Source organism: Bacillus rossius, chromosome 3 (genome assembly GCF_032445375.1).
Source record: "Bacillus rossius redtenbacheri isolate Brsri chromosome 3, Brsri_v3, whole genome shotgun sequence".
In the NCBI taxonomy this organism is placed as follows: Eukaryota; Metazoa; Arthropoda; class Insecta; order Phasmatodea; family Bacillidae; genus Bacillus; species Bacillus rossius.
In genome coordinates, this window is record NC_086332.1 from 27,675,167 (window position 1) to 27,701,689 (window position 26,523).

Genomic DNA, 26,523 nt, shown 5'->3' on the forward strand with positions numbered 1-26,523 from the left:
ATTTTATTTGATATTCGCTTTGCATTAAAAACTATTACTATTCACACAGGCCTAGTGATTTTCTGGCTTGTAGAAACACACACGTGAATATTTTGCCCTGTTTATGCCAGATGATGGTAGTTGATGTGCTGCTTCCATTTTAAATTACCATTTTATTAAGGAATAACAATAAAAATAAAATGCTAATGATCCTGCAGTGCATTACAGTGTATCTAAACACATTTGAATTCCAAGTAATATCTTATTTAATACTTACCATGTCTCTGCATGATTTAGCAGAAAGATATTGTTTTAATTTTATGAAGATTATAGAAATGATCAGGTGTAGATGTAGACCTAATTTTTTCAAGAAATTTTTGGTATTATTAATGTAATTTAATAGTTGGTAGTTCTTGAATTATTAGTCTTGCATTATGTATTTATTTTGATATTTTGTTAACCATCTCACAGAAAAATATTTAAACTTGCATAACTTGCTTTTGGATATTCAGGCTCGGATTTGAGATTCAGTGATCTCGGATAAAGATAAGGGTAGGGATTCATATTCGGGAAACAAATGGATTCACCCCATCCCTAAATACGTAACATGTATTATAAATAAATAATTTGAGCAACATTTTCTTCTTAGTATGATTTATTAACAAAACCAGATTTAAAACAAGTATAAAAATTTCTGGAAGTGTAAAATAAATAGTACAGTAGAACAGCATGGCAAAAATAGATCACAGCTGATACATGGCAATTACACAAATATGACAATCACAATTACTTCTCACAGACACTGATATTTTAATCAATGCTTCATTAATATACACAAAATGGATACCTGTTATACAAATAAATATTTAAAAATAGGAATAGCGCAAAGGTAAAGTTTATTACTTTAATACTGGCTGCATCTAACAAAACAGTTTTAACAGAAACACAATATTGTGCCAAGATTTACTGCCATATTACAGATATGTGATAAGTTATTGGAACCTCAGTTCCACCCAGACAAGTGACTATAATTGTTAACATCACAGGCTATATTCTTTAAAAATTTAGTCTAAATTATCACAAGAACATAATTCTGATCACAATCAATATCTTGTAAAAAAAACTCCAAAATATTGCAACAGTGTGTGTGTGTGTGTATATATATATGTATATATTATATATGTATATATAAACATGTGGGAGTAATGTCATTACAGTGGTATAAAGGCTGGTATGAGTATTGGCAGTCTCATAAGAGATTTAAAAATGTACAGTCACTCTAACATACCTATGATGTATGAGTAAACACAGGTTGAACACATTTTGATTTTGCTGTATACTAAACACTATTGAAGCTCCATCAGTAAAGAACAGGTAACAGCATATTAATTTTATAACAAACTTACAAAACTTATAAAAAGCACTACAGTGCTGACCAAATTGCGGTCTTAAAATAAATATATGCAACAGATAGGGTGAAAAAATGGTTATTTGTAACTACTCGCATGAGCTCTACCATTGCTTCATGTTCGCACTGAAGTAACATAGCAGATAACGTAGCATTGGTGCATGCTACGTAAGTGCCCTGGCAACTGTCTTCCGTTGTGTTTATGGTAATATTCTTTACCTTGTCATAATACAATTATGGAAAAGAGAGATCCTCATTTTAGATCAGTATATTTGCCTTTGCATGTAACAAATCATGTTTCTCTTAAAACCCTCTTCCCAACAACTTCAAAGCAGTTATGTTTTGGGCGAAAGTTTTGTTAACTTTCTAGTGAGGCTCTTGCAAGTAACATTTATCAAACAAAAAATTATTATTTTACCTAATATAATTATGAAAGTTTCTGTTTCTTTTATTGTCCATTCAACAAATATTTATTTTGTATTTAACCTTTTTTTAAAGTAAAAAAAAGTTAATATTTTAAGTTACAATTAAATGTGATTCTTGGTTTAGAAAATGTTTCTTTCTTAAAAAAAAGTTTAAAAAATTGTTGGTGTGTGTAAGTGGCATGATGAAATAAAACAAAAATATCTTGTAAGCTATACAAGAATACTTTGTGTTCCACTGACTTTCTGTCCTAGCATCAAAAGATAATCCAAATTCATAAGCATTTATTATTACAAATCACGAGCCAGAGGCAGCACAATGTGTGAGATCTTTAGGCTGCAGCCTTTAGTTTGACAAAATAAAGCATGTACATTTAAAATTAAAAGCAAAATATAGTGCAGCTTTAGTCATAATAAAGAGAACCAACAAATATCATTGATGCCATGTATGTTTTAACACAAATTTAGCTGATCTCAGCACTTAAAAAAACAGTACTAGTAGCTATGCTATAGCTATTACTTTAATTGTAGAAATATATAAAAGTGAATGTTTTAACACAACTGCACGAAACTCGTGCACACTGGACTTCATGCTGTTAAAATTACTTTCCAAGGGTGGTGCATGCACAATTCATGGCATATTTAAATTTCACCTTCAACATGCCTAAACTGAAAAAAAATTATGAATTGAGGATGTTTCAGATAGGTATAATTATAGGTATATGGAAATGGTAATAACATGTTAGGTTTTTTTTATTCATTGTTATTTATGTGGTTAGAAAACGGTTCAGCAACAAACGCACAAGACAGAAATGCCAAGTGCAGCCAAATGAAAAGAATACCTATATTGTTAGCTTAGGATGAAAACCTCATATATCAGAAATAAACTTTGCACAAGGAGGCAGGGATGGAGGGGGTAGAGATTGTTTTAATACAAATTTTTTACAACTTTATACATTTAATATATATATACTATATATATTTATTTAGTAATTATCTACAAAGGTACTATACCAAAGAAAGTTGAGGTACGAGGTTTTCTACCTAATAATTCAATAAAGAAAAGGTGTATAGGTAGTTTTGAAATAAGATGTTTTCATTCAAACCACATGATATATGACCTGCTACTATGATGTATAATATGTATAATATGTATAATGTTAGTTTTACTTATTAGATATATTTATAGTACATAGTTAAGTATGATGTAATGACTAAAAACAAATAATACTGCACCACTACAATTATAACCAAAGTAATAATGGTATAATCCTTGGAGGGAAAAAACACCCATACATTGGTCACACAATTGTAAAGAGTAAAACATACGTACAATTTAAACACATTTTTGCAGTACAAAAACTACATGACGGTTTTTTCAAAACTAATGAACTAACAAACTAATTGTTTATACTGAAATGGGGTAAATGGTTAAGAATGAGATTCAGGTATATTTTACATTCTACAAAAAACTTTTGTAAAGCATAAAACCTATTAGTAAATATTTTATTTATTATATAAATATTATATTTATTTTACCTATAGGTTTTTGATTGCTGTTGTAGTATTAAAAAATAATTTCTACACTTTTCATGAATATCTAACTACTTATCAGTAGAGGGTGCTTCAATTCAAGAAACAGGATCATTATGAAGTACATAACACAAATGGTGTTGCGAAGTAGTTGCAACAGGTAACTAAGATTCACGTCATTCATTTGCGGTTTAAAGTTACGTGTGCACTCTTAACTGAATTATGAAATGGGTGGATTGATTGATTAGATTTTTGGACTCAAAATTTCTTCACCCTGATTTCTTAATTGCACGTTTTACTGCATGCTAGCAACTAGTGTCCCGCTATTTTGGCCAATGCTAAATTCCTTGATAAAATGGCCGGAGATGTTACACTTGGCTAAAACTTATCACAAAATATTAAGATAACTGATTTTTAAATTGTAGTTACGAAAACCAGGGGGGTGGGGGTACATAAAAATATTCAAACACAAATCTTACAGCAGTGAAATCACTAAAATATAATTTGAAATAATGTGCGGAATATCCCAAAGTTTCAGTTGTGTTACGATGATTTTAATGAGACATACAAAATAAGTATATTTCCAAACATGTGATGAATAAGTATTTTACTGTACAGCAGTTTTAGTTTGACACAATGTTACCGTGACAACTACTAAAATACTGCATGTACATTTTGTAACAAACACAAAGATATTTATTTTATACTAATTAACAGTCTTCATACACACTTAAAATGCAGTTGGCTATTAAATTGTGACTGTCCATAACCCTGTATGATTGTAAAGATCCATAGAAGCATTGTCATTCAATCAAAAAGTACAAATTTGACCACAATTTCTAATGAGTCAACTCTTGATCACAAATTTTTTGTGTGAACGTTTTAATTGCTCAAGCCTGAATACTTGCTCATTAAAATTGTTTTAAAATGAATTAAGAACCCTCAACGATAAACAGATGAAAATGTATTCTTTTGTCAGAAACAGGTAGTGTTTTTTAATACTTTTACAGTTAGCTATTCATCACAAGCAGCCATAACATTACACGACTCTGATTAAGGCTGTGTCTTTGCAACTGACTTCAATAAGGGTCGCAACAGTATCAACACAGTGCAAATCAACCTAAAGTTACGAGTGTGATGCTGGTTGCTATATTACGATGAAAAATTTTAAACAGGCATGCATCCATATGGCTTCCATGCTCCCCCGACAAGGTTGTGGTATCTATAAAGATACCACTCAATGAAATTGTGGGCATTAAAAAAAATTATTTAAAAAAATTTGTGATTGATGTTAAGGAAAAAGGTCCAAACCATAATAGCTTGACTATTTCAGCACTCTTAAGTGAGATAACATTAAAGAAAGGCTTAATGTAAAAAAACTTCTGGAACAGCTATTTGCTTGGGTTGTAAATATAAACATTAAAAATATAATTTATTTTGGTGGATATAAATGTTTACAGAGTTTCTTTAATATAGTTTCACCATACAATTATCATGTCTTTTTTTTTTTTTTACTCAAAACCTGAACTTACAAACTAACAACTACACAACAAAGCTAGAACGAAAAGGCCCTCATTAATAAGAAAAAAGGCATGCAATGGATTTAGCAAAAATCGAGTAAATACATAAGTATTTTGTACTGCGAACAATGTGCGAGTAGTTTTAATAAGTATAGACAGGATATAATGCATGATGTATATAATATATTTGAGCTGCAGTCCAAATACAACTGCTGTGACACGCCACACTGGGAAACAGAACTGGAAATGTGAGGGGCGGGGCTAACTGGTTGCCGGTAGCAGCGTGGGGTCGGGAGGCAGCACCACTATGTCCTGCAGCGGAGGCCTGGGAGCCAAGCTGTTGGCCTTCATGTAGCTCACCACCTGCGTGGGGATCTCCGCCAACACCTCCTGTGCCAGCCTCATCCGCGCCACGGCGGGGTCCCGGTCCACGCCCAGGAACTTGCTGAACGGGACGAACTGCACAATGTCCCGGGACGCCCTCCGCCCACCCGACTGCAGCGGCACGGTGTCCGCGTCCAGGGTCTCCATCGCGGTGAAGTCTGCCTTCCCGATACCAACGATGATCAGCGACATGGGGAGCATGGACGCTTCCACTAGTGCCTGTAACAGCAGATCCGAGACAATGGTGGGCTTCTGAGTCGTGCATGGAGAAAACATTGTGACTGACGGAATTGTACGGAAATGGGTTAGAACTTTTGAAGATGGCCATACGAATGTTCACAATGAGTGCAAAAAGTTGACGAAATGTGAAAAAGAATAAGATGTTTTATGATTTCGTTGTTATCTGAATGTTTTCTCCATAAACTTCACCGATCTGGCGAATTTCAACCGCTGTCACATCATTATCACTAAGAAAACAAATCACAGCGAGTATTTCACAGTCGGTGGGATTCTCATACCGGTGGAGGAATTTTGAATATCTACAAACAAAAGTAAACACAGTCGAATGTTTACGTAATGGCATCTGTGGCTGGCCAATAGATGAAAGTACACAGCCCGCATGCACAGAATTCCAACAGCAGCGGCCTAATTTCAAAACTGCTTAAAAAACACACCTCGTACATACGATACTCTTAAGTGCCCAATCATTAGCCATTAACAGGGACAGGTTACTGGTGAAATGTGATATAAATGAGTGTCGAAACACACTACAGCACCAAAAAGTGAGTTAATATAAAATACATCATGTAACTAAAATTGAAGCCAAGTCACAAAATAAAACTGAAATTTAACAAAATCTAACTCAAATCACTGCATTAAAATTTTTAAAATGTTAATTTTTTTCTCTCAGTTAAGTAGTGGTTTGATGCAAAATGTACGGACCAAATGGATTGTGAAATATGAACTATATTTCACACTAGATAATGCACCCTTAATTTAGGTATAACCTCATGTTTACATACTAATACTGGCATGTACTTAAAACACCAATTATTGCTGATTTATTGTTCGTTCTAAATAATATATTTTTTTTACACAGTCATAAAACAAATTTTATTGAGGAAAAAAAAAGTCGTAACAATCCAAAAGACAACGGACGACGCACGATCAGCCGGGCAGTGACAGCAATCTCGGCTATCTGCCGCAGCCTGCACATGTGTTAAGAAAGAGAGGGGCTGACGGCTTCGGGATTATAGACCCGCACAGCACGTGGAACGTCTAGCCTTTCTTCCACTGCCTTACGTACGGGTCTCTTTCTTGAGAGTTTGGCGGCTAACAAAATATTGCAACAACAAACCACAAAAAACTCGGCCCAATATTCACAACCACCGGCTCAACTGACTTGATATCAACATCAGAATCATCAGATAGCATAGCCACGTCCATTAGCAAACAGTTTTCAACATTCCCTGTCGCTTCTCTAGAGGTAGATGGCCGAGGCAAATGTTGCGTCTCGTTCTGGGACTTGTTTTGCCCCACTGGCTAATTTTGCTCAGCTACGTTTTGCCTAATTCAATACCTATAAGAACACTTCTCTGCATTTTTAATTGCTTCTGCTCGGGTAATTTAACTTTTTTTATTTCTTTTCTCCAACAACCTGTTTTCACTTAGGCATTTTGCGATTAATGGCTTCAAAACCACAGTTAGTAACTTTATACGTATTACACTCAACTAGCACCACTCAGTGCTTACTCACAAGCAACTTAAAGTTCAAATCACGCAAATCAATTTATTACTTTTGGTGTTACAGCTCTCACAGACTTCAATTCGATGCTCCCCACCAACGCTCATTAAGTCATCACTGCAAATGTTAACCGGGTGACTCATACGTAATGACCACGAGCAAAGACTGCTCTTATAAGATATATTTACTTCAACTCTGTAGCTTTCATAGTTTACGAGTTTTAAGCGGAGTCAAATCCTCAACCAAAGTGACTGATTAAAGACATTCATATCCCTGTTGGAAATTCATGTCAAAAAATTCATTTAAGTTACAGTTTCAGCTGATTTTTTCTTTACGATGTTTATTTTGCAGAAGGTGGAGAATGTCAGTAGGCACCTAGGCCTGTTTCACTTCTTTTACTTTCAGGGAAGGCAAAAACGACATCACTTGCTTGGCTGTGAATTTAAATGCAGAATTTTCAAAGAAACTCAATTGGACTTCCAAATTAGGGCGTGCACATTATGGGACGGCAAAGATTTTACTACAGCCACGGAAACATAGAGATAAAGTTTTTAGTTACAGAAATTACAATATTATTGCATGTGTTAAAACAGAATATTTTCACACAAATTTAGCACGCTTACTTGGAGTTGCATTAGTTAGGAGATTAGGACTAAAAAGCTACTAAAAGCAACTTTTTTTTTCAAAACAAAAAGTTAATAAATAAAAATTGACTATAAAAGTAAATTTCTGTGTGTCGCGAACCTTGGGTGGGCATTTTAATGCTAAGGCATAACATTAATGTGGTGAAAGGCAAGAATCATGATGATTAACGCCAAACCTCTGGCATAACTTACGAGATCCAAGCTGGAACCTGACAGTTTTCCAGGTCCCTACACTAATGTGCTGTCATGGTATCAAATCTAGTAGGAAAGGGGCATACCTGTGTGGTCTGTGGCATATCTGTTATGACACCATCAGTGAGAATCAGCAGTATGAAGTAGTTGGAGCCGTCGCGATACGTTGCAGCAAACCGAGCAATGTGATTTATCACTGGGGCAAAGTTGGTTGGCCCAAACAGCTGTACTTGCTGGATACAGCTGCGATATGCTGCTAACACACCTGTGCACCAGAAAATAAATTAATAGTAATAACAATACATTACTACTAATGTAAGTAGGGTACTTGATACCCACTTTGTTATTTTCAAACATTAATGCCAATAATGCCACAAATAAATAGGTAATTTAAATGAACACCTTCCATTGTCAAACATTAGTCAAAAGACAACAGAAAAATTTATAAATTTAATTACTAATCTATGTTTCCTGTGAATGTACTCACTCACGCTTTGTTCTAATTACTGGGTCTGCTTCATTTTGGTTTTGAACTGTGGCTATTTTTTAAGTGTTAAGCCTTGTCCTGTTGTTTTTAATTTTGAGTCATGTCAAGCAATTTTGATTTTAACAATTTTCTTTCTTGCTATATTAAAAAAAAAAAAAAAACTGTCTTGTTATGGCACATAAAATATAAATGTGATTTGAAAACTACCACCCTTAAAAAAGGCAGCTTAAAGAGGTATGTAAAATCAAAAAGGTACTACTAGAGAGTGTGTAAAGCTTAGGAAAACCTAAAATGAGTTGAAAAATAATTTTCTTTGAATTTGGGAATATTCAAAATCTTAGAAGATTAAGAAAATATTTTTGAGAGCAAAATACTGTAAAAGCAAGATATAATGTGGTTGTTTGATGCTGTAACACCTGCAACATCAGCTGTAGTTATACTGTTAAGAGAACCAGTTGAGTCTTTCAAAATAGATTAAAACTCTCAGCACAATAATAAGGCTTAATATTTGACTAAAACTGCCCACAACGTGATATTATGTTAACAGTTCTCATGCCTACTCATTCCAGATTGTTGGGAAATAAATGTTATATGAGATTTATTTTTAACATCATCATCATTAATTAATATATTTTTTTAGTATGTTAGCGCTTAGCGGTATTACAGTATTCCCTTATTTGTAAGCAGTGGCCATCTAGTGATTATTTTCATTTAAAACATGTTGAAGACAAGGAAATGTGTATAAATCTGGTGGAAAACATTCACCCACAAACCTATGGCTTTATGATTCAGTAGTCCTGACGTGCTCATTGTTTTTCAGTATTCAAGTAGATGATGCACAGTGGCCAATTTTAATGTGCTCAACTTTAAAATGTAAAATCCTGCTGCTACACAAGGATATTTTTTTTTACAATTTTTCCTTCCTTTTAAACTGGGTGGCCACTCTTCCAGGAAAATCGGGAAACCTTGAATTAACCACAATTTTTTTTTGTGCCAGGAAATTCGTGAGGAATTTGTGAAAGCCATCTGGAATTATTTGTTTGTCTAACAAGTTTAAAACAGTTTAGTTGAAAACCTACAACTACAAACATATCTTTCATATCATTTTTGAGCACTGTTTACAGTTTAGTTGAAAAACTACATGCCATGCTTACAAACTGAGTCACTTATACCATTTTTGACTGCTGGTGTTTACTACCTGATCTAATGTAACAGATAACATCGCAAGTGTCTCTTTTTTTAAGTTTTTTGACGTGACGTCTAATAAATCGATGAACGCCGGCTGCACGCACGAAAAAGGATGACTCATTGTCCCGTTACGCACATTGTCCCATTGCGCTCATTGTATGCTTGCACCGCATCTGTCTCTCTTCCACTCAATTGGAACAACCATCGATTAGACTTTTTCGAGGCACATTAAACTTGAAACACTCCCATTCGTTTCCTACTTTTCCTATCATCGTCCTATCCTTAACAGAATAACACAGATTGGAAGAAGTTAAATAGCAAACATGTATAAAAGTTATAGTTAAAATAATCTCTTCGTTAAAGTAAAAAACATATTTGAATTAATGAGTGCAAATAAAAGTCAATTCATCATTTAAATTGTAGATTTCATTTCACTCCTTCTTTGTATCCATACAAAATAGTGATACTTCAATAAAAATGATACAATTTTATTCATAAAACTATGCAATCATTTCATCAATGTTTTGTTATGACGTCACGTTAAACTATCGTCCGTAAACCGACTTTAAGACAACCAATTTTTTATATATTTATTTTTAAACTTTCCTCTAGCTCTCACTCATGGTAACGACTGCAGACGCAACACAATTATAAAAATGTGGCATACGGTAATATGTGATTTGACACAAAAACCAGGAGGAACTCATTAATGGAAGACACTTACACGGAAGATACTCCACTGTTAATCAAAGTCGGGATTTTTTTTCTTTCTTTACATTAATTAATGCTAAATTATCTGCCAGATTTCGTCAGTCGTGACTTTTAGTGAGAAAGCCTAAACAGACTCACTGGTGACAAGTCTCCTGCGTTAACAGTAGGTGTGCAGTCTTAACCACGCACCACTCATTTAGCAGATGTCTACCTAAAAATGTTCATCAAAACAGAATTAAGATTTTTGTTAAATATTTCTATTAGGGAACATTAATCCCCATCATTTGTCAGAAAAGTCTTGGTGGAAGATGGCTTACGTAATAATTTAAAAAAAAAAATACCTTTGTTCAAGAAGGTATTTGAACCTGTGACCACTTGGTTAGAAGTCAGGGGCACTGACATCTATATCCCTGGTACTGGCTTTCATGTGAAAAGAGCAATACCCATGAACCTGAAACGGCGAAGATTTGAATTTAAGTGATATGCTTTGCTATATTTATTTTTTTGACTAATGATTTCAGGTTAAAGCACCATGTAAATGCTTCCAAATTGTTTTGAGGAGAAATACTTTAATATAATTTGATTATAAATTTACAGTATTGTAATTAATTTCAGTGTAAAATTAACTAATCACTGAGAAGACTTTGAAAAACCTTGACAACGGAAATTTGTTACTGCATGGAGAATGGCCACCCTGTACAAGCCGTGGCAGTTCTTTAGATTGCTAAATGTTTCCCACATTGTTTGTATTCATTATACTGTATGCAGGATATGCTGATAAAATACCTACTCAAGCACTCAAAGTTGTAACTATGAAATTTTTTTTATGTAGCAAATATTTAAGTGATTTTTGACTTTGACATGAGCTGATAAATGATCTTCTGCACACCACCCTCTGCTACTACCATGTATGATAACTGTAAATATGTACGTCAGATGATTATTAGGACAGAGATAATGCAGCAGTTTAATGACAAGTACGTGTGTATTAAATCATTATCACTCAACGAACAAACTCACCTTCGATGCCTCGACAGTAAGGGTTGGTGGGGTCCATATTCACGAAGAACTCGTGGGAGACATGCCCAGTTGGAGGGATCCTCGCTCCAAAGCCCAGCACGGGGAACATCTTGTCGCTGTCGTAGTCCTGCACGATAGTTCCGACGGCAAGGATCGCCTGCTCGTACAGGTTTGGCGACGGCCCCACGTGGTGGAGCGAGGCGGGCAGTGTCGGGTCTCCATTCGACGCTGGCACACACAATGTCCAGGCATCACACAGATGGTAACCCAAACTGGCTTAAATTCTGGGTGTACTACAGCTGCCAGGTATTTGTTTCATGAATTTACATTGTGCTGAACAGGAATGTTTTGTATGAAATAAATAAATAATTGAACAATATTTATGTTTTATTTTTTGACGTAAAATCGATAAACATCCTACTTGATGGTCTGGCAACCATTCCAAAAAAATTGCAACACAAAAAATAGCAAAAACAAACAAAAACCAAAAACTGACTCCAAATCAACATCAGAATCATCAGATAGCATATCCACATCCATTTCCAAACAATTTTCTACATTTCCCATCACTTCTCGTGAGGAAGACTGCTGAAACTCTTTCGTGCGCATATTTCATGCCTCATTCAAGGGTTTTTTTGCCTCAGGGTTCATTTCTCTCGGCTACTTTTGGCCTCATTTTATACCTATGACACTTTTCTGCTTGAGCAATTTCACTTGTTTTCTTGCTTTTCTCCAATATAACCTGTTTTTGCTTAGGCTATCTATATCTCTATCTTCACAAAACATTAGACAAACACACAAACATTCATTTATATATATTTTTACCTCTTTATCTTTTTATCTGGCATAGGTGTGCCATAGGTATATTAAAACATACATGTATTCTAATGCAATTTTTTGTCAAAATTGCAAAGCAATCGGTGAAGAACTTTCGGGAAATTTGAGATATTTAACGAACAAACATTTACAATTTTATTTGTAAAGATAGATACACACAGCAAAACTCAAACAGATCCACAGTTCACTAAACTGACCTGTGAAATCTATAGCGAATGTGCAATGCAGCTGCATGCCACCCCGTATGTAATCCATGAAGGAGTGGATCTTGCGTATCTCAAAGTATTCCAGTCGTATCTCACCAGAGCTCTTGTAGGAGGACTTGCTTGCCTGTGTAATCAACGTACATGTTCTCAATATGATTTTAATCAATTTAAAATCATCACACCCGCAAACACACTTGCAATTGGCACAATAATCAAAGAGCACATTTTCCAAGACAATCTTAGTTACTACATGCACAATTCAGAGATGGTGACAATATTATGCCAATTACTCTGCCCATGTAGGTAACCTTGAAAACACATAAACAAGACTACAAGGTTACCAACTCACTGTCGTTCATTTCCAGCTAGCAAAGTTGGACAGTAGCTTGGCAGACAAACACGATGATGTCGCCCACAATGTTAGTGACCATTATATCTGCATGAATGATGAAATATCATTTTTATTTGATAAAGTTCATGATTTTATCCAAGTTTTTTACATAAAAAGATTATTAACACTATCCTTAGGCAATGTTTACTACATTTCATGACATTGTGGAAATACTTCATACAAGCAATTTGTACTAACAGTGTTTCAATTTGTGACACTAGATTTCATTTACATGAAATTGGGCTGGTGCAAGAAACCTAGTACACTCACTTAAATGAGTATTGCAGATAAATGTTTTATAGTGATAGCCCAAGAAAGCAATTCTGCTAAGCCTGCAGCTGTTAACACAGTCATGCCTTAACACGTGATGAGCTACAATGGAACAGGAGATTCAACGTAACAACACATGTCAAAAAATATGCATTGGTATTGAATTTACACCGCTTAAGTCTGTTTATCATGTAAATCGTCTCAATTTCGACTGCTATTGTACCCAAAGTAACCACATGTAAGCAAAAAGAGCTCCAATTCAAAATGTATAGCACTAGGTGATATTTTATTGTAGGATGTATTTTGTAATGTTGGTAATGAGTACAAGAATACAGTTCCAAACATTATATTTTATAACAAATTGTTTCAATTTTTTCACTATTACTTGCAAAGCATCACACGAAGTTTGTATACAAACAATAGCAACCACATGAATTTGTTTACTAACATTGTTGACAGAACAGTGGCAGAATCATGCACAGACCTTTCATAGAGACAATATGGTTTTATTTTTTTTTACAAATTTGGTTGTTAAAAAAAGATAGCATATTGCTGAACAAATATGACACAATTTTCCATGATATTAATTTCTCCAAAACAGTGTCATTTTGACTGATACAATATGATGATTTGTATTAAGCATGTCTAACTACACGGAACAAATAAAATAAATACAGTATGTTAAGTATTTTTGTGTTTGAAAAATGTACTAACATCCAAATGTAAAAATTAAGTAACTAATAATAGTTGCAATTTAAAAAGAAATAAACATTTTACAATTTTTTATTGCATGAAATGTGGTACAAACTTCATGCTAAAGAAACTAATTTCATTGAATTTAATAGTTCAAAGATTAGGTATTTGTCATTAGAGTTAACTTTTGATTGAAAATGTTGATTAGTTTCATGATTTTAATTGCATTTCAGTGCTTATGGTGTATTAACTTGAATTTCAGTGTTATGAGGTGCACTGACATGCTTTACAGTGTTACTAAGTTTTTATCACAATCCACCATATAATATTGTCCCTAGCCATCAGTGGCGAGGCGTGAGGTTTACATGAGGGGAAGCAATTACTCCGTTCACACCAAAACATGATGAGGTTGGGGGGGGGGGGGGAGGGTCTGGGGGCCCTCCGCCGGGAAAATATGGATTTCAAGGTACAAAATGGTGCTATTTAAGTAGTTTTCTTAACTGAACATTGACTATTCCACAGGTAGCAAATTGACATTTTTTTTAAATACATTATTTTTGAAAAATAATTATTGACTTACATTATTCTGATAGTAAAATACCTACTCTACATTACTTATATACTAAGTGGGAGTGTAGTATCATCGTACGCCCACAAATCCCCCACGCACTGCCAGCCAACAGCCCGCGGGAGAGATGCGCGCGCCCCGAGAGACGACCGCCGACTGAAACGCGACATCGCCACCTGCCGTGCCGAACTGTACCGGACATAGCCGAAGCAGTCGGCGGAAAAATTCCACCTTCTGCTTCGGCCATGTTCGCTCCAGTTCGGCAAGAAAGCATTACCTTCGTAGCTTCTACCGCGTATTTTTCCAGCCAATCCCCTCCCTGAATCTTTGTACCATGCCACCCCCCTTCCGAAAGGAAACTACTGCGGCAGCCTTCCTGCTGAAAGCGATCCTACCAGCGCTTCTAAACCTAGCAACGCTTCTAAAACAGCATGTTTTTGTGTCAACGAGTTCTTTTTTTATAGCGCACAGCGCACAGTATTGGGTCCCAAGAAGATAGTGTAAAAAATACATACACCTAACTGCACGAGCCAAAGTAAAATACTATTCTGAATAAAATATTTATTTAAAAAATACAATGTCTGGAAACTGCCTGGGCAAGCACTGCTTGCCTTGCTTGCCCTGACGAGACGCCACTGCTAGCCATTAGAACTACTGTTGAGAACTCAAACTTGTAACAAGTTACATGACACAGGCTATAGAAGTAGATAATTAAGAGGCCACTCCAGTTTTCAGGGGCACTACGCAACCCGCGTTAACCTCATAAGATTCAATGCTATTTTCATTTTGCTTATAACTAATTAACTAATATAGATTTCGAAATGATGCTTGCTTGATATGTAAGACAACGATGCTCTTATCAAATCCCCTTTCTTCAAAAACGTGCATAAATTATGGTTCAAACTTAGACAATACACTTATGCATATTAGTAAAGATTAGAATAAAACAATAATTTATGCACATTTTTGAAGAAAGGAGATTTGATAAGAGCATCGTTGTCTTACATATCAAGTAGGCATGTGCGAGAAAGACTTTTTTGAATTCGAGACGAGATCGAGAAAGCAATTTAAAAATTCTCGAGAATCGAGTCGAGATCGAGAAATCTGTACTTTAGTTAACAGGATAATATGATCCAAAAAAGTAAAACTCAATAATCTGACAAACATACATAATTATTCACTAATTTTATCAAGTATCCACAATTGCAATTGCAATTACAACTTTACCTTTACACTCAAGTTTATTTGCCTACTGTCGTATGTAAACATACGTTATTGACTCCATAGTCTATACAGTTTCCTTGAGCCATGGACGGTACTTGATCATGAAAGTCTGAACATTCGCCACTATCGATATGTCACTATCGATACGGACCGCAATTTAAACATCATGTTGCTTGTTATATACTGCTGGCCGTGTGTATAACCTAAGGCCATAAAACAAAATGCAATCGCGGAAGAATTCTGCAGTCATGTTTATATTTTTATTTTTTACCGTACCGTTTTACGTTGATACTTGATATTGATACCGAAAATGATTTATTTTTAACTTTAATGTTGGTTTTATTAACGGAAAATAATCATTTTCTTCTGTAATTTAATGTGATAACCACAGCACAATTCATTGTTTACGTTTACCGTTTCATGTAGTGACTTGTGAACGGAAGTTGTTCGTTTTTAACTTTTTAATAATTTATCGTGTATACTATCGTAACAAGTATATTTTATTTTATTCGATCTACGTTACGTTGAAGATATGTTAATTATTTCAACACGCAACACAAAATGCTGCCTCAATATATTATATTACCTAACCTATTTCTTGTTTACAAAATTCTCGAAAATTCCGAGCCAAAAAAATTATCTCGAGACGAGATCGAGAAAATTTCTGTCTCGACTCGTTCTCGATGATGCCGAGACTCGCACATCACTAATATCAAGTAAGCATCATTTCGAAATCTATATTAGTTCATTAGTTATAAGCAAAATGAAAATAGCATTGAATCTTATGAGGTTAACGCGGGTTGCGTAGTGCCCCTGAAACACTGGAGTGGCCTCTTAAATACATAAATCTACAGGAGTATAGGTATTTATTGCATACTATGAGGCGCTTATGCCACAACCATCAACACGAGAAGAAAAACACCTGCCAGGAGTCTGTCGCAACAGTAAGTACAATGCAGCGGACTGTATCACAACAGCAGTCGACGACAGTTTTCAGAACAGAACAGAGTGCTGTGTAACTGCAAAACACTCAAGGTTTAAAATAAGACGAACCAGGTCACGACAGGTGCTTCCATCCACCTGCCGCCATTGCCCCAAGGAGTGGCATCAAGCCACTATCTGAACAGCTGACAAACGGATGTTTATTCAAAATGTCATTAAAAAATAAATAAAACTGATGATTTTTCAATAATGATGTTTGATGGTTCCATGTGATTTATCAACATTTTAATAACCCAGCGTCAAGAGCGTCGAGACGCTGGACGGTCGCCGAGCAAGATAGTTGTGCAGAGCATTGCACCCTGGCCGAAACGTGTCGGGACATGCTGTCTCTGACACCTCAGCCCTGCCGCAGGTATTCATGACAATGTATGTAGAGCAAGACTTGATGTTCACATAATACTTAACAACTCCTTGCTGCTCCCATGCAATATATTGTATAGTGTCAATATGCTGAACGATGTAACCACAATGATTCTAATGTTTCACATAAAAAAAAATAAAACCTCCATGTCCTGCTCAATCAACCTCTAACACATCACAGGGTGGCTACCAAACTGTAAAGAATAAATTCCCTGACTTTTCCCTGACTTTTCCAAGACAATTATTTTTATTCCCTGACCATGCCTAACAATTTAATCAATTTTTTTTTTAAGCGTAAAACCTTCTTATTTTTGCATTTTAATTAACTTATCAGATAACATACACAAATATATGTCAAACCAAAATCAGACTATAATAGCTTTAAGAAATTAAAATTTTTCGATTATAGTGTATGTTAAGTGATGATGAAATTGCTAATATTTAGTGAATTATATATATGTCCTAATGAACATACACATTCTTAAGCAATATTAGCAAACAATCTTACTTAAGAGTTTTGATTAGTTTTTCTATATCTAATTGTAAGGTAACAAATTAGAAGAGTAATGGGTCTTTTTTCTTAATAATGTACGTAATTTTGTTGCCTGCAAATAATAACACATTTTTTGCTGAATATTTTTAACACTTAAAAAAATTTTCGATTATAGTGTATGTTAAGTGAATATTAAAAACAGAACTGTTATATACGCCATTTTACCCAATTATGTAAAAATTATTGTTTTATTTACTCATTTGATGTATAATAACCCAAAAAAGGATAATAATCTAAGCGTTCACAACACTGATCATTATAAAAAATAACTACTATAACATACAAAGAAGATCGCCTGCAGTAGCGGTAGCAAAGCGAACGAACTATCTGTGACCTGTCTTCTTTGAATTCGAGATCGGAGCGGACGAACTAAAAGAGCGACCTAGTTCGCCAAGGAGCTGCGAACTAAAGCTGGAATTACAATGCCCCGACGGGTCCGACATGACAGGCCCGACAAACTGTCATGCAGCATCTCAGCACGACAGATTTAAAAGCGTAGGGTAACAATACCACGACAAAAATAACCCGACGATTTTCAATTTGGCCTTCGGCAAATCGTGCCAAGCTAAATACTTCAATTAAAATGCATTATAGAATGCGCTAAAAACAAAGTAGGCTCTTTTATTTATTATTGACAGTTGAAGTGCAAAAAAACATTTAGTCGTTTGCGATACGAAGTAAGGTTAATTTGATTCGTAAAACAAAGAGTAGTTTATTATAGTTACAAGGAAACAAGATAAAGATATTTCAGTGAGGGGAAGAAAAATACTCCTGATGTTAGCTGTGCGAAGAATTAAAAAGAAACGAAATGTTAAAAGATGGATTCTAAACTAACGTCTTTAACCATAAACACGATTATAACTGTTTATGTTTATAAAAACAGACTAAAGCTCTTTTCACAATACCGCGACGCGATGTGACGTGACGTCATACCAAACCAGCCAATCACAACTACATCGCCCGCGATGGGCGACAGCTCACTTGGCGACGAGGCTGTTTCGTCGCTTCGGCGATGTCGCTAATGACGTCAGAAATAACAGCCAATCAGAAACAAGATTGTGGTAAAGAAGAAGAAGAACTGAAAACAAGAGTTAAGAAACAATGTATTGATGCATCTAAGTAATGTTACTAAACAACACGTGGATTTTGTTCAATTTAAATGAGTTTTGAAGAGCGTCTGATTGATGAAGTTCAGAAAAAGCCGTGTTTGTACGATGTTTCTAGTAACAAATATTGCTATCAGACGGAGAAAAATAATGCTTGGTTAGAAATATATTATGGGCTTCGCGATTCCTATCCATAATTAAATGCTTCTACCAGTCAGTCAGTGTACAAATATAATAACAATGTGAATATTACCGCCAAAAACTTTTGTTTACAACCATGTTGTAAAATATCCCCAGCAGAATGCAGGCTGGTTCGGTTTTTTTCGCCAGCTGCATGGCGATCGTGTCGCGCTATTATGAAGTGCACTAGCTGGCGACATATATTTACGTCGCTGCCTTCGCTACATCGCGTCGCCAGATCGTGTCGCATCGCGGTATTGTGAAAAGGCCTTAAGGCAAGCTACAAATTTTTCAATTCACCCACACGTAAAACGAAATTTCACTTTTCAGCAAAAAGATTTACCAAGTAGGTAAATATTTTTGAAATTTAGTTCTGTACTGTTTCCTTTCCGTTGCCGTTTTCTTTTGTCGGGCAGCCCGACACGACGAAATTAGAAATATAATCTATTCCTTGCGGGCCGTCGGGGTGCGTATTTTGTCGGGCTGATGTCACGGCGAGCTTGTATTTCATTGGCTATTGAACTTGTCGGGCCTGTCGTGTCGGGCCGTCGAGGCATTGTGATTCCAGCATAAAAGGAGCGCTCCCGGTTGCGAACTATTATGCGCAAGTCTAATGATTAGCTACACTTAATATTTACCTTTCACTTTTCTTATCCTGTATTGGAATTCATTTAAAAAATGGTTTACTCCATAAAAGTAAAGGGCTAAAAATTTTAATATTACCAAATAAACACTAACTCATTATTCACCTTTACTCTTAGCTTTCAGCAACGGCAATATTCTTCCCAAGCCCACACGTTCATATCTGATCCCGCGCACATGTTTTTTTTCTTCATCTTTGTCTTCTACTTCTATTCTCTCCTTTTTATCTTCAGAACAAAGCCCGACTAGTTTACTAAATAATACTGAAAACCTGTACACACCACTAATCAAAACGTTTACACAAAGAGGACAGCAAAATAAAATAAATAGTACATCTAAAAAATAAAACGTAGAGAAGCACTACACGACTGGGAACAAAAAAAACACACACGTTTTCATCCCAAAACGTTTGTGTACTTGTACCACAGTTGCCAATAATACGAGAAACAAAAATAAAACTATCTCGGTCATATCGGTGTACTATGAGCTATAAAACTAGTAAGCATAGAATAATTTGGTACACGTACCATTACTATGGTGGCAATACAATGCTTGCGCGCGCGCGCCAGCCAGTTGTTATCAGCAACGCAAACACAGCAAAGTGTTTTTCATGGACCCGCGTCATCAAAAATGGCTTCATTAAAATGTCAAACTTCGTATAAATTATAGTATTCAGAATTTCAGTTAATAATTCGATACATACAATTAACGAAGACTATGAATAATATTAAGCTGTAAAATGCTGCAGCAGGAACTTTAGACAAGATTTAATTTTTTCCCTGACTATTTGAAAAATTTCCTGACTTTTCCATGACTTTTCCCTGCTGGCAAAATTCCCTGACTTTTCCCGGTTTTCCCGGTTGGTCGCCACCCTGCATCATACATTATAAGTTATAATTATAAATCATAAACATTAAGTTATGGAAACATATCAGTATAAAGGAAAGAGCATCACCTTCTGAGGGTTGACAAGGCGGTAGTGGTTGGCGGGGGAAGCTCCCTCGCTCAGCTTCTTCAACGTGGTGTGGCATTCTCCAATCAGCTTCTCCTCCCCACTGCTGTTCCAGTCGCAGCACGTTATCTTGATGCTGCGGTCGTAGTCTCCGTTGCACAGCAGCCGCACCGGGATGCTGAACTTCCGCCAGCGAGGGTCCAAGGAGCGCTTCACCACCTGCGACAGAGGGGCGCTCCTCCCAGGAGACCGGCCGGAGAGCACACTCTAGACTCTCCCCCCGCCCCGCATGGACAGAGGTGGACACATGACATCATCATGGAGTAACTGTAATTCCTACAAAGAACTTTCAATCCATCTATTAAAAGTAGACAAAATATTTAAGGGCCCCGTCTAGTCACAGATGTATTTGTTAGTGACGTGGGATGATAAGTGCTTCTAGCGCGGTATCGCCTCCAAACTAGCACGCAGTCTTCGCGTCCTGCATAGGGCAACTGAGATTTGAGCTTAAACCATTAACATTATACAGCTGAGAAATAAAAGTGTAATGCAAGTCCTATTAGTGCTTTCATTCTGCACCAGATATTTCATGACTATAAAACTATTCTGAACACCACACGTTTTAGTCATTTTTCACTCTTCTAAAAATACAGTTTAAAAATGAAGCACAGAAACAGAACTACTTATCCACACTAAGCATATTCTTAAATGCTTTTCATGAACAGACACCACTCGGATATCTTGCGAAATGTTCAAATGACATGGTTTCTTCTGAAGCTCTGCTCACCGTTTTGTGCGCCCTGGTAGGCGGGCCCCTTAATTGCTTGTTCAATGTTAGTGAAGAGTGAATAAATTTAAAAAAATTGGTCTATGCATTTACTGATTTTCATTATTTAGAAGTTTATATCGAGAAGCTGGAATTAATTTTTATAACCTTTATTATATGCAATAACAAACCACATTAAATTATGAATCTTAGGATGAAAAAGCCTGAAGCAGACAAAATATTACTTACATGAAATTCAGAGTGAAAAATTAACTTTAGTAGGTACATATATAACACATCCGTGGAAACTTGTATTCTAATTAATATTATATTCACAATAATTTTATATTCCAGATAATCCTTAATTTAGACATTCAAAGCTCTTGTTTCATTTCAGATGATCTAATTTTTCATTCTGAATAAATCACTTTTATTTATGAAATACACAAATATAATTTTTTTTGTTTCAATTAAAAAATACTAATTGAATAAAATGCATAGTAAATCTTTAACTTCGTGAAATCTAAACTGTGCCCTAAAAATTAAAAAAATTTACTGTCCGCATTCAAACTTATGTGTTAACATACCTTTCTTGAAGTACACCTATCCCTCACTTGGCACGTCTTCAGATTGCGCGGATTCATTTAGCGCGATGTGAATTTTACTGCCCCAGTCTTAAATAGCACGTCTGCAAATTTCAGTTAGCACGAAATCTCGGCAGAAATAAACAAAGTCGAGCACGACGCCACGAGGTCTGTTTCAATTTCTGTAAACAACAGATGTGCTGTGGAATACAGTCAGCCAAACAAGGGGGGAAGAGGCGCGCGCAGGTGTGACTACGCTATCGTGCAAAGGACTTAATGTTTTTACGTCCGCGCGTATGCCGCCGTGCCGTACCGTTTGTCGCCTGGCCACAAACCGGGCCGTGAACTGTCTAGCCAGTGGTAGGGAATTCACTCAAACAAAAGAAACGTCTGCCCATTCAGCTGCTGTTAACTGTACGTAACTGTAAGTAATATTGGTTTCATTGTCAGTAAAGGATTGTTTGGAAAGGTACGCAACGTAAGTTGAAGTCAGTCGGGCAAGTCAGCCAGCCGACTGACGATAAAGTACATAACCACGTATCTCCCGTTACGCGGTGTTGTATTTGTCATACAAAGTGCGATCGGAGGCATATACCGTATTTACTCGTGTATAGCGCGCCCTCGTGTATAGCGCGCACCACGATTTTTGCAACAAATTCCAAAGAAAAAAAAATTGAAATTTTTTTTCCCATAAATAAATTTTACTAACATTTTGTGGTACCTGATTATTTAAATTGATGTGTGGTGATGCGTCAGGAAAATACTTAAACTCTGCTGTGTAGACGGAAGATAATGAAGCGCTGTATCGTCAAAACTGGTACGTGGGAGGAAGAGAGGGAGGGAGGGAGGCGTGCCGCGCTACGTTGCTAAGCTGGCGCTGAGAACTAGATGACTCACCAGTCGCTGCTGGGACGAGGAACGGAGAAAGCGAAGAATGTGGCCGGGGGGGGGGGGGGGGGGGGGGGGGGGGGGAACTGGTGACAACATTCTCTCTCTCTCTTTTTACTAGCTTCTGAGCTGGCTTTCTGTAAAGGGGGGAGGTCTTAAAATAAACAAGAGACCATGATGTGCGAGCTTGCGCGCACACGCGTGTGTGCGTGTGCGCATGTGAGTGTGTGTGTGTGTGCGCGCGTGCGTGTGTGTGTGTGTGTGTAACAGAGGCCTTGTTGCTTGTGCGTATGTGTGGGGGCTGGCCAGAAACGTCCCCGTCACCCGGCAGTTAACAACTACCACTCCTCCTCCCCGCCTCCGCCCCTTCAAACTTTTTTTTTCCGTGTATAGCGCGCATCCTTATTTTTTTCTTTTACTTGAGGGGAAAAAAGGGCGCGCTATACACGAGTATATACGGTAAAGATAAATGGTGTGACATATTTATAGTTGAGTGTTATTCAACGCATTTATATTACGTAAAGTATATTTTCCTACACAATTTTTGGAACACAATAAATAAATTAACCTTGCTATTTATAGAAACTAATGCTTTAGAATACGCGAATTGAATAACACGAGCATTTTTAGGAACAAATTAGTCGTGCTAAGTGAGGGATAGGTGTACTGTGTTACCATACCCTACTTGAAGTACGTACTTATAAGTATTAAATCATCATACAACTATAAGCATTAAATAATCTCTGCCTACTCAGGGAAATTAGGGAATGATGCAAGCAGTGAACTTACACAGGTCAGCTTACAAAGACACAGACTTGAAAACCACCAACTAATTAATATTAAATACCACAAGCGGCTCTGTGATATTAGTCAACCCAAGGCATGTGTGCAGGTTTACAAAGAATCTACGCCCGCTCACTTTCAACGACCGACTACATCACGTGTTTCCAGCTAGCTGCCTCTACAGAAAGTAGTCCCGTGCACAACGCCTCCAGGCTGACCACCATACCATCATGGAAAGTTAACCTCCGTCCTGTGCACGACGGTGTAGGCCCCGGACTCGGTGACCTTCGACAGCACGAGGAAGGGGTCGGACTTGCTGAACCACCACCAGTCCTTCTTCTCGAGCTGGTGGCCGCTGAACTGCAGCGCCACCTCGTCCTTCAGCGCTGCCAACTCTTCGGCCACGACGACGACGGAGCCCAGCTTGCGGTCGCCGGGCAAGCTGAGCTCAGTGTTGCTTAGTGGCAGCTCTACCTAGGAGCCACGCCACAACTCACGCACCAGAACGAACTGCAGTTCTCCTTAGACACACGTGGCACACCAACTGAGAACAGTAGTGCTTAAAATGCTCAAAAACATGTTGCGCTTCATGTCTTTGTTTAATGACCTTACCCAGCATCTATAAACATAGTTTCATTTTACAAAGTAATAAAGTAACTAGACTGCAGACACAATCAAATTAAAAAAAAAAAGTTATTTCCAGATTAACAAAATGAAATTAAAATGGGTTTGGAAAAGAAAAAAAACATATCGGTGAAGGAAAAAGAAAAATTTATGAGGAAAAATCAAAACATCGATTAAGAATGCCATTCAAAAACTTGCAGACATGAAAGCAACCTATATAAGTCATGTTGCTAAGTAATTAATCAGTATCAAGCTATTTATGAGTTGAAAAAGAGGCTGTAAGACAATGACATGCTGAAACGCATAGATTTTAGTGAGCACTATGAATGCAAAATTTTTCAAGAAATTCAAAATGGGGATTTTGGAGGCTCTCACCAGTAAATTACTATGCACATATGAATAAGAAGTGTAGTTGAAACAGAATTTTGGCTGTTAAGGGCGTATGACCCGTTCCAGGTCATGATTTTAGATTTATATTAATCACTGATCAACTTTTAGACATTTTCAATCGTTTAACTTTCACGAAATGAAAAATATATATAGTTGCATACTTTTTGCATAATTAGCTGCCAAAGTTACATTTTTAACCTTTTAGGGTTGTACAAATAACGAGAATTTAATTTATTGCAGAACTGAAACTTTTTAGGATTAACTGCAATGCCACTGGCTACTTCAAGAAATGGTTTGCATTTCTATCACAAAAACTCATTTCATGTTTCTTGGCTGTCAAGATCATACAAATTTTGAGAATTTTGAAATGTCAGGTAAAATTAATTAATATTTTCTGAAAGAAAGAATGATTTAAAACTAAGTTATTTATTTTTAATATTAATGTGAGGGTACTTATAGTGTGATTAGGTATTTCCATTTAATGAAAATTCACACTGGAATATTATCTATACTTATTAATAGATTACAATAAAAAATTATTACTTTTTACAGCCAACTACCAAAATGTTAAGTTTATATATAATGTAAAAGAATGAACTAGGGTCTTTCCAACAGAAGATCTACTCACCTTACCACTAGACACAATCTGAGCCAATGTGCATGAGGCACGTCCCAAAAAGTCATGGTCACTTAAGTTGGAGCTTGCTGAGTCAACATCGTAAACTTCAAATTTTATGTACTGTTGCTCTTCAAACCTGTAGGCCATCAAAATCTTGGATGCAAATTCCGGGTCGTGGCAGTTGTCTATAACTTCTGTGCGGTGGTACTCCACCCAACGATTTTCGCCAAAAGGTTGGATGAAAGTAACACACATTGGGTCTGATTTTGAGAAGAGATCTGCACATGCCAATGACCTAAAAACAGAGTATTTGTAACATTAAATGGTTCGCAATTGAATTAGTTAGGCCTACAGCTAATATCTAAAGATAGCCTACACAAGGTTACCAAGTTATTTCTTAAAAGTCAAAATATATAAAAGCCTATGAAAATTTAAGACACTACAAATTAAAAAGAAAAATGTAAGAATTTTTATGTTTGAGGCATAAATATTCCATGTGTCTAATGGATGCCATTCTTCAATCAATTTTTGATTATATTAATCTTGGAATTCTGCTACAAAATTTAGATATGAATTAATACAATTTTATTTTTATAAAGTGGAGAAACAACTATTACACTAACCGGGCAGCTTCAAATGTAATAACAATTTCACTGATCAAGGAAAGCTGTACTCATTTAAGAATGCAAAGCTTTTTCGAGCTAGTTTCAACATTTACACCCGTGAATTACCGCTGGGTGCTCCTTTGGCCTAAGTCCCCACTTCTTAACCTAAGGTCAAAAATAAAAAATAAAAGTCAACGTAAAAACAAGTCTACCCTCAAACAGGGCAGTCTGTCGGACAGATAAACGGGGACGTGTTGGTGATTTTAACTATGTTTTAAAAAGAAAAAGCTAACCTGCACGAAAGGGATAGTTCCACTTCTGTCGTCGGCAATGCAGCAGTACCGGCTGCGAATTTAGCTGACATGATGAAAATTGAAAATCACGGAATTGTATTAAAAATTTAGAAAAGACTGATGTAAATAAAAAACATCAAAATGCAAACATTACATTCCCCCCAAAAATTATTGTAAACATAAAGGTTTAACACCGGAGTCAAAATTACCGGAGTCAAAATTATGCATTTGAACAGCAACAGCAACAGCCACACACATACATTGTGGCCATGACAGTTTTCGCGTTCAAAAACATTTACCCAAACATAAAATAGACAAAATGTAAGCCAAAATACAACTACGAAGTCATAAAGGCAAAACGTAAGGCTAGTTAATAATATTTTAAAAAAATGCATTTTTAAACGTAATGTTAAAATTATTTAAAAGTCAAACATGATATATATTTCAAAAACTGGCATTATATTATAACAACTCCAGGACTAATACCAAGTATTGGCCGAACATCAGCCATGTACCAAATGAAAGCTGTAACATTTCTTAACAAAATATAGTTTTCAGAATTTTTGTCTGGGCCGACACTTTTAATGCCGACGGACAGCAACAAGATCGCGCGCCCTGTTTTCCTTGCAGGCAATAGCTTCACCCGCCCATTACAGGACCTGAAAAAACCATTTTATTTCTCTGTTTAAAACTGAAATATAAAATTCGACCTACTAGGTCCAAAACGCAAGATATGGCGCTTTGTATTTAATTTA

General features: G+C 36.2%; 1 protein-coding gene across 2 annotated transcripts; it reads right to left on the minus strand.

The window, feature by feature from the left end:
* Positions 1-376: 376 nt before the first annotated feature.
* Positions 377-26,054, minus strand: LOC134530427 (copine-8-like). Of its 2 annotated transcripts, none has more exons than XM_063365242.1 (8): positions 25,978-26,047; positions 24,880-25,165; positions 23,481-23,711; positions 20,220-20,435; positions 12,267-12,399; positions 11,233-11,460; positions 7,913-8,091; positions 377-5,465 (listed from the first exon to the last, which is right to left on the minus strand). In XM_063365242.1, exons 2-8 carry the CDS (start codon positions 25,123-25,125, stop codon positions 5,124-5,126), a joined length of 1,575 nt encoding a protein of 524 aa, XP_063221312.1. In that variant the 5' UTR covers positions 25,126-25,165; positions 25,978-26,047; the 3' UTR covers positions 377-5,123. The 2 variants fall into 2 exon arrangements, with proteins under 2 accessions (XP_063221312.1, XP_063221311.1); XM_063365241.1 differs by having other exon boundaries at positions 378-5,465; positions 25,769-26,054.
* Between the last annotated feature and the right edge of the window lie 469 nt (positions 26,055-26,523).

What these genes read in the sequence shown, in the direction of transcription:
- LOC134530427 (XM_063365241.1), bottom strand. Translation starts at nt 25,839, where the DNA reads ATGTCAGCTAAATTCGCAGCCGGTACTGCTGCATTGCCGACGACAGAA. An exon ending in GAACTATCCCTTTCGTGCAG is followed by an intron (nt 25,166 to 25,768) that starts GTTAGCTTTTTC and finishes CTCTGTTTTTAG; the next exon opens with GTCATTGGCATGTGCAGATC. An exon ending in GCCTTGTCAACCCTCAGAAG is followed by an intron (nt 12,400 to 20,219) that starts GTGATGCTCTTT and finishes TTGATTACACAG; the next exon opens with GCAAGCAAGTCCTCCTACAA.